Source organism: Syngnathus acus, chromosome 6, assembly GCF_901709675.1.
Source record: "Syngnathus acus chromosome 6, fSynAcu1.2, whole genome shotgun sequence".
Taxonomy (NCBI): Eukaryota; Metazoa; Chordata; class Actinopteri; order Syngnathiformes; family Syngnathidae; genus Syngnathus; species Syngnathus acus.
In genome coordinates, this window is record NC_051092.1 from 5,278,647 (window position 1) to 5,292,196 (window position 13,550).

The 13,550-nt window shown below is 40.5% G+C and overlaps 1 protein-coding gene across 2 annotated transcripts; it reads left to right on the forward strand.

The window, feature by feature from the left end:
* Positions 1-1,125: 1,125 nt before the first annotated feature.
* pard6a (par-6 family cell polarity regulator alpha) lies at positions 1,126-8,662 on the forward strand. 2 transcript variants are annotated; one of them, XM_037254709.1, is made up of 6 exons: positions 1,126-1,481; positions 3,326-3,548; positions 5,016-5,305; positions 5,838-5,963; positions 7,098-7,294; positions 8,348-8,662. In XM_037254709.1, exons 2-6 carry the CDS (start codon positions 3,431-3,433, stop codon positions 8,613-8,615), a joined length of 999 nt encoding a protein of 332 aa, XP_037110604.1. In that variant the 5' UTR covers positions 1,126-1,481; positions 3,326-3,430; the 3' UTR covers positions 8,616-8,662. The 2 variants fall into 2 exon arrangements, with proteins under 2 accessions (XP_037110604.1, XP_037110603.1); XM_037254708.1 differs by having other exon boundaries at positions 1,126-1,477.
* The last annotated feature ends 4,888 nt before the right edge of the window (positions 8,663-13,550 follow it).

Consider the following 13,550-nt stretch of genomic DNA (forward strand, 5'->3'; position numbering starts at 1 on the left):
GCATACAGCGATGATCGAATGAGGTCTGACTCTAGATTCTTGCAAGAGAGTATTTATTGAGAGAAAGCAGCATGGGGGTGAGATTGGTCAGGATGGGGGTGAACCCCTGGCTGCTGGTCAAAGCATAGCAGGGGGTCTTTTACGACGTTGGGGGAAACAGAACAACTTTGATTGCTTCGTCTGCAGCTGGTCAATCAGTTCAAAGGATCTTAGAACTTTGTTCTACTACTTTGTTAAGACAGGACAAGTTTGGTTAATTATTACAGGTTACATTCCAACATAATCATAGGATCAAATTAATCTATCAACCCTAACATATAGCATGTCGTGTTTTAATTTTAATAATTTTAAATAAAGCGGCTGGAATTTTACCTCTCACGACCCCGTATTGTCTAATAAAAGTCACGCTTTTTTGTCCGACCTGGCGTCACCCTTCTGTACACCGAAGGGCAGGTGGGATTGGCTGATATGACGCAACCGTGGATTTCAGCGGTAGAAAAAAAATGGGATGGATTGCAAACATCATCATATTTTATATTTTGAAAGCTAATTTAACATTTTGATTTCAGTAGGTCCATTTTTTACTTTGATAATATAACAAAATTATTTATGACTTCAATTGTGTAAACAAATGTCAGATTTGTCCGCGAGCCAGACGCAGTCACCAAAAGAGCCGTATCTGGCTCGCGAGCCATAGGTTCCCGACCCCTGCCCTAGCGGCACAGTCAAAGGCGCAGTGAAATACACGTGAGTCACAATTTGTCCTACTTTACAGTACGTACTTCGTATTGATGATTTAAATTATTATTTTACTTTAGTTATTTGTAAGAAAGCATTTACTTCTCTTTGACAAACAAATGCTTGGGCCTGAAAACTGGTTTTGTATTGAAACCAAAGAATAATAATGGTAATGAAATAAAGGTTTCTACTTCACGGATTTCACCTATCACGGGTTCTTTTTGGAACGTAACCCAGCGAAAAACGAGGGATTACTGTACTCTAACCTTTGCGGGTGGGCGCGGGCACGCACGCACACACCAGTGTATTATGGTTGGAAGCAATTCTGTGTTGGTATGACATTGTTTTGAAGGCGTGCCGTCATCTTCCACCATGCCCCGCCCTCCGCCTGCAGCCTTCTCGGATTGGAGGTGGATCCGCATCTTGGCTCCGGTTTAGCTCACAACACTCAATGCAGAAGATCCCACCTGTTTCGGTGGCAATGGATTTTAGCCCATCAGCCTTTGACACAACACACCAGAAACCAAAACGCGAGTGTTATGCTAAGTGAATTTCGCCGTGGCTCTCTCATGCCTCTATGCTGTTGGAACTGCTTTAACCGGAGCGGACGAGGGAAACATATTTCTGAATGATTTTCGTCGGAGTGCCGCAGTTTGTCTTCCAAACCGAGACAAGAATGTCACGACAACAGCAGACGTCGTTCAAAGCCTCGGACAGCGTGGTCGAGGTCAAAAGTAAAGTGAGTAAGTCGGTGGAATGATGTTGGCTTGATGACATACGATGCCCTGATTGCTAATGCTTATTGTCCTCCGGAAAATGCAGTTATTTGACATTTAAATACCCTGAACGCGTTTTTATATTTGACATAACGTCGTATTTTGATGCCGATGATGATGATGATTGCGACATGTGTCGCTTGACTCCTCCAGCAAGCAGCCGAAGAATGTATGTTCCGCATAGTTATCAGACAGTGTTTGAAAAACCAGTTTACATTTTGGTAAACAATGTAGGGTTAGGGCTAGAAATATTCCACGCGCCCCATTTCACACACACAAACACACACGCAGGTATGTATGCACGCAAGCACAGACACACTCACGCACGCGCACACACACACACATACACATTCACATACACATACACATTCACATACACACACACACACACACCCCTCTGCTCAGCCAGATTTATTGTGTGACGTCATCATCTCACGCACCAACATAATGACATAAATTGACTCCTACAGTACTAAGACCAGACCAAAGACCACATTTTCAACATTGAACATTGTGTGCATTGTCTCGCACAGACAAATTCTCAGTTCAACAAAGTCCACAAACAAAAACAATAATTTACAATAGCGTTTTTTCACTTACTATGTGTGGCGGGACAGACCATTCGTTTTAATTTGTCGTTTTTTAGGAGACAAGATTTCAATAACGTCACTGAGGCATTTTTTAATGAACTCCCCTTCATTGTATGGCTTTTTAGGCCGTGCAATGTTCCAAGCCAGTTGAAACAATGCAAGCGTGACAGTCTCTGAGTGCTTTGTCATTTTTTGGAACCTTTGTTTCTGCCTGACTTTTCAAAGTGTCCAACTTGCGCTTGCGAAATTCAGTCCCTTTTGGAAAGTCCTTATCGACGTTAGCATGAAGTGAGCTGAAGTGGCGCTGAAGAAATGCGCAAATGAAAAATTGATTAAAAAAGGCGGGGTTTTTTAGTCTTGAAACGGATTAATTTTTTTCCCATTATTTGTAATGGGAAAATAGATTCGGAATTTGACCCATTCGCTCCTCGAACCGCCTTCTGGAACGGATTGTGGTCGAAAACCGAGGTTTGACTGTACTTTTTATTTAACATGGCCTGACTGAAACACAAATGCAATAAACCAAACAACATGACAGGCTGTGTAAATAAAAGAGCTTAAAGTTTTTGTGCAAATGTCACAGTGGTTGTCAAAATAAATCTCTATCATAACAGACACAACCTTAAAAATGAACTAATAAATTAAAGCAATCAGAAATAAAATGGAGAAATATTCTGAATTGTCTTGTAGTGCAATTGGTCTTTTTTTTTTTGCAAATGTCAGAAAATACTTTTTTACTGTTAGCGATAGCCTTTGTTATTTGCTGGGCTCGAGTAAAGTTTGCCAGTAACTTCCTACGTGCAAATGCAGTGTCGTGCTGCAATTGTAGCCGATACAGACTTAGCATCTGTGTGGTGTCTCGTTAGATGGTTTCTGAGATTCGTGGCGTTGCCCCAATATTTCACTTTCATGCCGCAAATATTACATATTGTTTTGCTCTTATCCAGTTCATTGCTCCTTTCGTGTTTTTTGAAACCAAAATGTTTCCAAACACCTGTGTTTCCGATGCTTCCGCGATGTTGTTGTGTTAAGACATTCACCAGCAAAACTGTAGTCCCTCAGTGACGTCAGTACTGGCAGAATGCCTTTCTCTGTTTAAAGGATAAAACATGAATGGAAAAGTAAATATTACATTGTAATTCATATCCTCAATCTGCCACACAGACGTATTGTTTCATTGTTTAAAATAGCATTTCTTGCTGTTCAATGTCTTGTTCACAGTTTGACGCAGAATACCGCCGCTTTGCTTTCAAGAGGAACTGCCCAGGTGGCTTCCAAGAGTTCTATAGCCTCCTCCAAACTATCCATCGCATCCCTGAAGTAGACATGTTATTGGGATATGCAGATGACCATGGAGACCTTCTTCCAATCAACAATGATGATAACTTCCACAAAGCTGTCTCATCAGCAAATCCCTTACTTCGCATTATCATAACCAAGAAAGGTAAGAATGTAATTATACAGTATTCTGTCGTATTTTTTTTAATAGACAGTTAAAAATTGATAAAGGCTCTAAACCTGGGATATGCATTGAAAACCATTTCCTTAATAAATATTTATTTTATAATCATAATTTTAAAATAACTATAATAATCCATGGAGCATAGAAAACAGTCATAAAAGGACCACTTTTTATCAGGGATGCATTGATACCACTTTTTTCAAACTGAATACGAGTACCAACATTTGCATTTGAATACTTGCCATTACGAAGTACCAATATTTGAAAATACCTTTGTCTCTTAATCGCGATGAAAATGTGTTTTATTTCAATCAAATATTCTTCAACAACACAAACTGACATGTTTCACAGCTTTTAAACTAACACCTTGTCATTACAACATGACCATTCTAACAGAATAGTGTCACGATTTCGTAAACTGAATTGAAATACTGTGATATTAAATGTTGATGTAATATTCTAATTTGCACTGAGATGGATTTAATGACTATTCTACTATAAGCAAGACTATTGCTAGTAATAAGCCAGCAATGTTATTTCCCTAAAATGACAGCTTGTCAATGTGCTAAATGTAGTAATTGTAAAGCCAACAAACAACACTCCTTAAATTTTGAAAGTCAGGTGCAGGGTTCTGGTGAAATTGATTTGTTTTTTTCTATGTGTCTCTGTGTGGGAAACAATAGTATTTTGGGGCTTGGCCTGAAGAAAATCTAGTCCTAAATACCTTCAAATTAGAGTAAAACATAATAGTAAAACACTTTAACTTCTTAACATACTATATTTCCCCGACCGTTTGATTTTTCTCTGCTATTTTGGAACCCCTTATCCAAATGACCGACACTCTTACTTGCCCTAAAAAGTTCCCATAAATGGCACAAATGTAAAATTATTCCTGAGAAAAGAGTATGAGCAGTAGGGATAATTTTAGAAACGTTTGAAATGCACATTTGTTTGTTTTTTCAAAATTCAACAAAGATGGCAGGCACTTGTCATGTTAGTCTGAAAATTAGAACTGCCAACTCAAACCATGGTTACTGTTTTCAAAGGTCCTAACACTTTCCCGGCTGACTCAGCAGTCAGTTGGCAAACGCTGCCATAGCAGCAACAACAGTCTGACCACTTGCACAGTACAATGATATCCAGTACGAGAGCTGTATCAAATATTCTGCCTTTTCCAAGGTCATAAAGCCCAATCTTGTCAGAGAGGTGTTAATTTAACAATATGATGATTGTTTTGGCTATAGCTTTTAGTGGTGTTAAACCACACTGCATTATAGTGAGCTGTCTCTATTATTTCCATAACTTACTACGAATGATTTTACGATGATTACACATCTTTCCGTATGTACAGTATCTGACTTTTTCATGGAAACTGTTAGCTTACAGCCACCATGAACATGATTTTAAATACGAAAAAATGTTTCTCTTTTCTCCATCTTCTTCTGTCAGAGGATGAACCTGCAATTTTCGCCACTAACTCCCTCCAGAGGCGGAAAAAAGGCTTGGGTTTGACAGGTCTCCGTACGGCTGGTTCAATGTCTACCCACTCAAAGAGCAAAATGGGTCTCATGATTGGTCGACCACAGAACTTCCGTCAAATTTCATCGATTATTGACGTGGATATCCTACCCGAGACACATCGCCGAGTACGGCTCCACAAGCACGGTACCCGTAAACCTCTGGGCTTCTACATTCGAGATGGGGCCAGTATGAGAGTGACGCCTTATGGTGTAGAAAAGGTAACATTCATCATTTGATATTAAAATACTGCACTGATTAAATGGTGTAACACATTCCAATGTTTCAATTCAATTGAACACATTGTTGGGTGCTTCGAAACGAAATGATTACAGAATGTATGGTTTGTGGCCGGCACGCACAGTGGCGCACTGGCTAGCACGTCTGTCTCATAGTTCTGAGGTGCAGGGTTTGTTTCGGGTTCTGGCCTTCCTGTGTGTAATTTGCATGTTCGGCCCGTGTCTGCGCGAGTTTCCTCGGGGTACTCCAGTTTCCTCGCTGTCTGGCGACCAGTCCAGGGTGTACCCTGCCTGCTGTGCTAAGATGGCTGGGCTTGGCTCCAGCTTCCCTGCGACCCTCGTGAGGATAAGCGGTCTGCAAGAATTCATGAATAAATGCATTGTTTGACCTTTTCCAGGAGCCTATCGTAACTTCTACAATGCCTTCTGTAGCTGTCAAGATGTACTTTTGATAGAGGTTGATGTACGCATGTGTCCCTTTGTTGTATTTACTTTATCCCTTTCACTGCCATAGGTTCCAGGAGTGTTCATATCCCGCCTTGTGCGTGGTGGTCTTGCAGAGAGTACTGGGCTCTTGGGAGTTAACGATGAGATTCTTGAGGTCAATGGTATTGATGTTACAGGAAAATCTTTAGACCAGGTAAATTCCAAATAATAACACAAAACTGTTCCGATATCATCATCCATTTGTAAAAAAATATTTTGACTCTTGTATTCATGCCTTGGCCTACATATGTCATGTGTTTTCTCCTCACCTTCTGTACTACTAACAGAAGTACAGGTATTTTAAATAGATAGTTGATGGGCTTATTTAGATTTTCTATCACTTCATGTGAACCATTTTCAGAAAAGAAGCCTTGATATTTCAGTATCTAATTTTAAAGTTAATTGTCATGAACATAGACAAGAAACATAGGCGGCTTGGTGGCGGGTTCGATTCCACCTCCGGCCCTCCCTGTATGGAGTTTCCATGTTCTCCCCATGTCCGCGTGGGTTTTCTCAGGGCACTCCGGTTTCCTCCCACATCCCAAAAACATGCTTGGTAGGCCGATTGAGCACTCCAGATTGTCCCTAGGTGTGAGTGGGAATGGTTGTTCGTCTCTGCGTGCCCTGCGATTGGCTGGCAAACGGTTCAGGGTGTCCCCCGATGACGGCGGGGATAAGCTCCAGCCCGCCCGCGACCCCCGTGGGGACAAAGCGGTACAGAAAATGGATGGATGTCATGAACATCGCATAATAATTATAATGCATTGGATTTTTACGGGGCTTTTTCGGACAATTCAACAGTCAAACGACTCGCAATCAATACATTGTTCATGCACTCGCACATTTACACTTGGCGGCCATAAACTACTGTTACAGTACTTCAATCAAATATTACCACAAGGAATTTTCTTAGTCTACCTATGAAATCGTTTTTGTAACCGAAATGGGGACGTTATGCTACTAGTGACAGTTACCATCAGTTGTGCTAGCAAGCTGAGCCCGTAAAACAAGGCTCACTATGTTCTCCCGGTTGTAATGTTTGTATTCCAGCTCTTGCTTTTTGCATTTTGTTCCTGTGACATAATCGTAAATGGAGACCAATCCATGTTGGTTTTGTTTCTTTGTCATCGAAATCAGCAGCAGCAAAGTGTGTTTTTGCTCTGCGATCATAATAGAGTAAATTATGCATTCCGAGAAATGCCAAACCTATTCATCAACACTCACAAGCATGCTTGTTTGCATCTTTAATATATCAGAACTTGCAACCTATCTTCCCATATCGTTTCAGGTGACAGACATGATGGTGGCCAACAGCCACAATCTTATAGTGACAGTGAAACCAGCTAACCAGAGGAACAATGTCATGCATCGAGGGAGTAAAACAACAGGAAATTCTGGTTCTTTTGGCTCAAATGGATCTACAGGCTCCGCTCTGTCACATGATTCAACGAGTCCTGCCACTCACAGCACCCCCATCACTGCAAGGTTTGACATGTCATTCCTTCTCAGAACTCCACACCCTTAAAACTGCTGGGTTGTAAATCGAAGCGGCCCAGGAAGTTGGGTCAGTTAGATCCACCTTTCGGCTGTTTTGCAAAAAAAAAAAAAAAAAAAAATGTTTGGTCAGTCTAATTTTTAACCCAAACTGGGTTTTTTTAGCCCATTTTTAAGGGTGTAATTGGGTTTTACTCTCCACATGTTCACCACCAGTTCTGATTTGGTGTTAGTAAATCTCTGGTGTCAGGCAGAATACTCATACCAAGACCAAATTGTATTTGAAGTCTCCTTTAGGAGACACCTACAGTTTACCAATTCACAGTAGGTGTGAAATGGCTCAGGTGGTAGAATGGTTGGCTCCCAACCTGTGAGTTGCTGGTTTGTTCCTCAACCCTTAAGGGGATTTTTTCTTCTGCGCTAAACTACCGTGAAATAGAATGCAAGTCAGATTTATTCAAAAACTCTCCTTGAAAACTTTACTAACAATTTCTGTGTGAAGTAAATATCACTAATTTGTTTCAATGTAATTTTTTTAGAACACACACACACACGCACACGCACATACACATTGATTGCCTGGCCACATTCTTTGTTTGACTGTCAAGGTAAAAGGTGCTCGACAGGGAGAGGACACAGGCACTGTTGTTGTCCACTTGGTGTCGCCTTCCACACATGAACAGTTTTACTTTTGCTGCAGTGCAGCTCAAGCTTCACTCCTCCCATGCTGACAAATGAGGCACGTTGTGTGCAATAGCGTTGCAGTATATTCAACATATACAGCAATGTTTGTTGATCCTGGAGACGTTTGGACATGATTCTACTGCTGTGGAGTACTTTGCCAACGCTGACAATGACAAATGTTCTGTCACTCTGATTCAAAGTGGTTGGTGGTAAATATGTGAAATGAGACCTGTTTTGTTGTAGCCCAAAAATGTACTTAAATTTACATTTTTTTTAACGTTGGCTATCAAATGTATCTTTTCAAATATCAACAAAGCACCGGAACATAAACCCCGTGGTTTGTTCTGTCATATGTTTCAGTAACAGTATCGTAGAGGGTGACAGCGATGAAGAAGAAGATGATGATGGTGACCTCATCCTGGAAAGTGACTGTTTGACATTCTATCAACCACACAACGTTACAAACCTCACCAGTGAAAGATTGCACAGCAGCCCTGTGGGTAGAACCCTTCAACAGAGCGTCTCCATGCCTGAATACATGGGATCAAACCTGAGGTCTGGTCAAAACGGACACCCAGGTCACAGCATTCAACGAAGCATGAGAGATGGCAATATAATAACAATGTGAACACAACCATGTCTTAACCTGACTATGAAATAACATATGTAAAAAAACATATATATATATACACACACACACACACACACACACACACACACACACTTCTATGATATGTAGGCGATCACTCTATATCAGGGGTCGGGAACTTTTTTGGCGGACAAAGCCATACATGCCCATTTTTTACAAATAATTTTCCCGTGAGAGCCATACCATTTAAAAAAAAATCGATAGGCTAGATACAATTAAATGCATGTATTTTAATTAAGACCAATGATTTTTTGAGTGTACTAATGTATTCTTTTTAATAATGTCACCAAAAGAGCCATATCTGGCTCGCGAGCCATAGGTTCCCGACCCCTGCTCTATATGGTTGTTAACAATTGTCATAATACCATACAAAGGTATAGGCTGCATTGTTACTATGAAAACGGCAAAAAGAAACACCTAAAATGCATAAACTGTGGACCACCTCTATTAACCAGGCATTGTGACCAAGCAAATAGCAAATTTCCGCGAATAAATGACACTTTACTAAAATAGATATGGTTACCTAGATTAATACTTGAAACCACAAATTCCCCAACTTTGATTCCAAAACTTTAAGAGCATTTCAAATGCTTTGACACAATACTGTACAATATAGAATTTATTGACAGCTAAATAAAAGCTGCACAATGTGCAGTGCATGTACGTGCACGTTAAAAATGATGATGAATGACTATAATTGTGCAGGCCGGTGTAAAACAATGAACTTTTGACTGCACGTCAAATTGTAGGAGTTACAACAAGGGTGCCGACTTTGTCCTGGGGCGGCCAACAGTGGTACAAAAGTCCTCTCAGTCAACATAGGAGTTAGCATTTCCATGTCTACTGACCAGAAACTGCTGGATCCATGCAGTCATAGTCATATTCCACTGGTTTTGATGTTAGTATAGTTCAGTAGTTTGGCTTTTACACTTGATTATGGCAGCCAGTAACCATTCATCATCTCATTTAAGGAAACACTCAATAAAATAAATATCCTACATAATGTAGACAGTATTTTGTGATTAAAAAAAAATCTGAGTTTTTAGCCATGTCAGTGAAAATTGCAAGTAGGTAACTTGTTTTGCAAATAATAGGTGAATTCGCAATTATCCACTGTATTATAAATGTATTACCCTCGTTACGGTATTGAAGGAAGGTAAGGGTTATCTAAGAAAACATGTTGGTATACTACTGTACAGTGTCATGTGAAGACATTGCACAAGCACTGGAAGAAGCCTACTTTACATCCAATAAGTTGATTGACTCTATAGTCCTCAAAATGAATTTTTTTTTTTTAACAGGCTTCACTCACACAAGACGTGCAGTACCTGTACATCCCTAGCCAACTGCTGTACTTTATTCTTGAATAGTGAAGTACACTGCTAGAAAAAATTGCTTCAATTATATTTTTAATGTTGTGTAAGTAACAGATTTTTACATTTCCCCCCTTACAAATAATATTTTTGTTTAAGGTGGGAAAGCCACATCCTTCTTTAAATATATAAAACAGAGTACATAAATCTTCTTTTTAACCTGTTTGGGAGTGGGGACACTGAGGAAATAAACCGGGACGTTTGTCCTGTAACTTTATCCAAAGTGTTTTATGAATACTATTTATCAAACTCAGACAATGAAAGATGTCACTTGGATATGTGCTTCCAATGATTCAGATGAAATTAAAATTTGTTCTAAATTAATCTTATTCATTGTCTGCCTGTATTTTTTAAGAAGCCTTCGCAAGCTACTTAACACCATAATTTCAGCTAGCTTCAATAAATGGTGTTAGGGCGTAAGAGTGATTGCTGCAGCCAATTGGTATAGCCACACAATGTCATAGTTACAGAATAATATGAATATATTTCAATTGAAACTGATCAATTGAACTGATCTCTGTTCTCTCTTTGTGATATCGAAAGAGATACCGTATTTTCCGGACTATAAGCCGCTACTCTTTGCACAATCTTTGAACCCTGAGGCGATTGCAATTAATATTTAGTTGCACAACCTTTGGTTGAAGAATGCAATTCCCAGTGTCAGAAAGCTTGGTCGCCGCTGCAAGTTATGGGTCCTTACCAGAGATGGGCACCCTAGTAAATTTTGCGAGTCCGTCCTCTGACCTCTGTCCGCGACCAGGGCACCCTGGCATCATCGTCCCTCCGGCCTTATTCATGATTTTAGTTGTCTGTCCATCCTTGTTCTTTTAAAGCCAGTGAAACAGTGTGGACCACTTTAGTACATATAAAAACTATAAATTATGAATTAATGTAGACAACTTTTGCACGTAGAAATACTTAAATTATTTTTTATTGCTCGCCCCCCTGCTGCCTCTCCTCCTCAAACTGCCCCTTATGGGTGGGCTACCCCAATATGAACATGTTTCCCTTGAGGAGGACCGGCTTGCCAAAGCTAGCACTCGCCAGGGTGGGCCCTCTTTGGTCTAAGGATGTCACCTGCTGTTGAAAACACCCTCTCCACAGCAGAGGAGCAAAAGAGTGGGTTGTTGTAGTACTTAATAAATGAGTCCACCCACGCCTCCTTATGCTACTCTGGGAAGAGGGCCGTGGAGAGTGGTTCCTGCTTCGGCTTCCAGTCTTGGATGCTGGCACCTCTAACACGACGTCCACATCCTGGGTTAGCCCAACCTGGTTGGTGCCAAACAGCTTTAATATTTTGCCTAATTTTTCTATCTTTGTGTATTATTTGTCACTTTCTCTTTGTTCGTGACATTAACCTGCTATTCAATCCTAATACACTCTAAAACTAGTAAAATAGAAACTGCATTTATTGATGATCAAAAACATAGAACCTGTAATTTGGCTCTGCCCTTTTACTATATACTGGATAAAACATGGGCTGTTTACAGAAAAGTGTTGTCCAAATAAAACTGCCTTGTTTAAGCTTAAAGTCCACTGTGTTATGTTTCTTGTACATAATCATTAGGAATGATCCTCACAATAGGAGAAAATTGGTGAAGACAGTTTTGGCTCAGTAGTTTTTTTTTTTGACCTCATAAGAAATGGTTCTTCAAAGAAAATGAGCTATTATGCTTCCAAATAACACATAATTATACTTACTATATAATTGCCATTTCTTTTTGAAGATGACCTAAATGATGAGTTATTAAGTATAATTTGCACCATAAGTGGGTGATAGTGACGTCAATAACTTCAGCGTGAACTTTTTCTGTGACATTAATATAGTTAGGGTTGGGCTGCCAAGCGATGCATTTCCGTCCAACGCATTTTTTAACTGGTGAATGCAAATTTTGGGAGTTTACTTCCGCTTTGATAATCGAATGTCACGGTTAGGGTAAAGGGAAAAAAGGAACTCCAGAAGGGCAGGTGCACTAGGCGGGCTGACGAGTCAGTCGGCAAGCGAGCGTTATGTATCGTCGAGGCAGACGAGGGCAAGGCGAGTTCATAGTAAGGACAGGCATGTGGTCCAATCTAGCAGAGCACAAAGCAGCACAAAGCAGAGCAGGAAGCAAGTAGGCGTTTTGCTACACAACAAATCAGGCAAACCGCAATCGGGGAACAGAGCAGGAACAGATGGCAGGCGTGCATGTGTCTAAGCAGAAAAACTGGGTTGATATAGAAGGGTTAACAAGCTGGAAGCAGGTGTGTGGTGAAAAGCAGGTACGGACAATCAGTGCTGACCACTGCATAACAGGACGGGAGGAGCAGGAGCAGAGAAACGGAACTGTCCGAGGTGCTGATGGCACGGACAGGTGACATTGAATTATAATTCGCAAATTCGGATCGGACGGTGTGAAACCGAAAACTGACGTTTTGTTTACAAGATGCATAGTATCTGATCCTGCAAGGTCATATACTATGACAGTTAGAAACCATGTGGGAACACCTGCCTGGCAGGCAGTGGGATTTTATTTCCCCTCGTACGGCGGCTTATTAATGTTACCTAGTGATTTAAAAAAAAAAGATAATCCATTAGATAAGCGATCTGGCGTATCACACAATAGCAAGTGTGGAATGAAAAGGACGACCTTGTCAATGACATGATGTCATCCATTCCCAACACGGCACCGTGCGTTCAACGGTAACGAGGGGGATTATTTTGGCAAGTACAAGACTAGACACAAAAATACACCAGATAATTATCAAACAATACAAAAAATACACCAGATATTTATCAAAATTTACAATATTGCTCTCTTTCTCCATCAAGGCCTCACCGTGGGATCTCCGGAGGTATGCTTTGAGGAGCTTTAGCAACTTCTTTTTAGCTGTTTGGTTTTACTTTCAATTACATTGGAACTCTGAATTGCTACCTTTTAAAGGCTGACCTCGTCTCTTGTGCAAAGCTCTTTCATGGTGGCGTGGTGTGGTTGTGTGTCTCTTTCCTTGGCCATTTCAGTGATGCTGTAATAGCTTGTGAGGCACACCCTCTTCCTTTTCTTTACAGCAAGACCTATGTGCTTTGAAAACGAAGCGTCTGTTTCCTTCCTTTGCTACTAATCCCTCTGCTTCGACGCTAAGGATCAGTGAGGAGACTGCATGAGAGCTGTGCACGCGACAAAATTTTTATCTCTATTGGGTTACATGAGTTTTTGTATTTTAAAATCAAATAACCACAAATGCTAATGTGCAAAACATATTATTTTCCAGTTACGTTATCGTTATTTTTAACCAAAATCAATCCAATCATTAGTAGCGATCTCTTGTGTTCAGGTTTAAATCAGTTTTAGATACTCAAACACAGAGTAATTAAAAACCCAGCAGCTGACAGCACGAAGCATTTAATCAAAATACATTCTTTTTTTTTTCTGACGCCGCGTCTGCTCTTTGCTGGTTTGCCATCCATCCAATCAATCATTCTACTCCACTTATCCAATGTGGAGTTGCGGGGGCAGCAGGTCAAGCATGGAAGCCCAGACTTCCCTCTCCCTGGCCACTT

Coding starts and splice junctions, on each gene's coding strand:
- pard6a (XM_037254708.1), top strand. CDS start 1,367: ATGATTTTCGTCGGAGTGCCGCAGTTTGTCTTCCAAACCGAGACAAGA. Junction 1,478..3,325: donor TGGTCGAGGTCAAAAGTAAA/GTGAGTAAGTCG, acceptor TCTTGTTCACAG/TTTGACGCAGAATACCGCCG. Junction 5,306..5,837: donor CGCCTTATGGTGTAGAAAAG/GTAACATTCATC, acceptor TCACTGCCATAG/GTTCCAGGAGTGTTCATATC.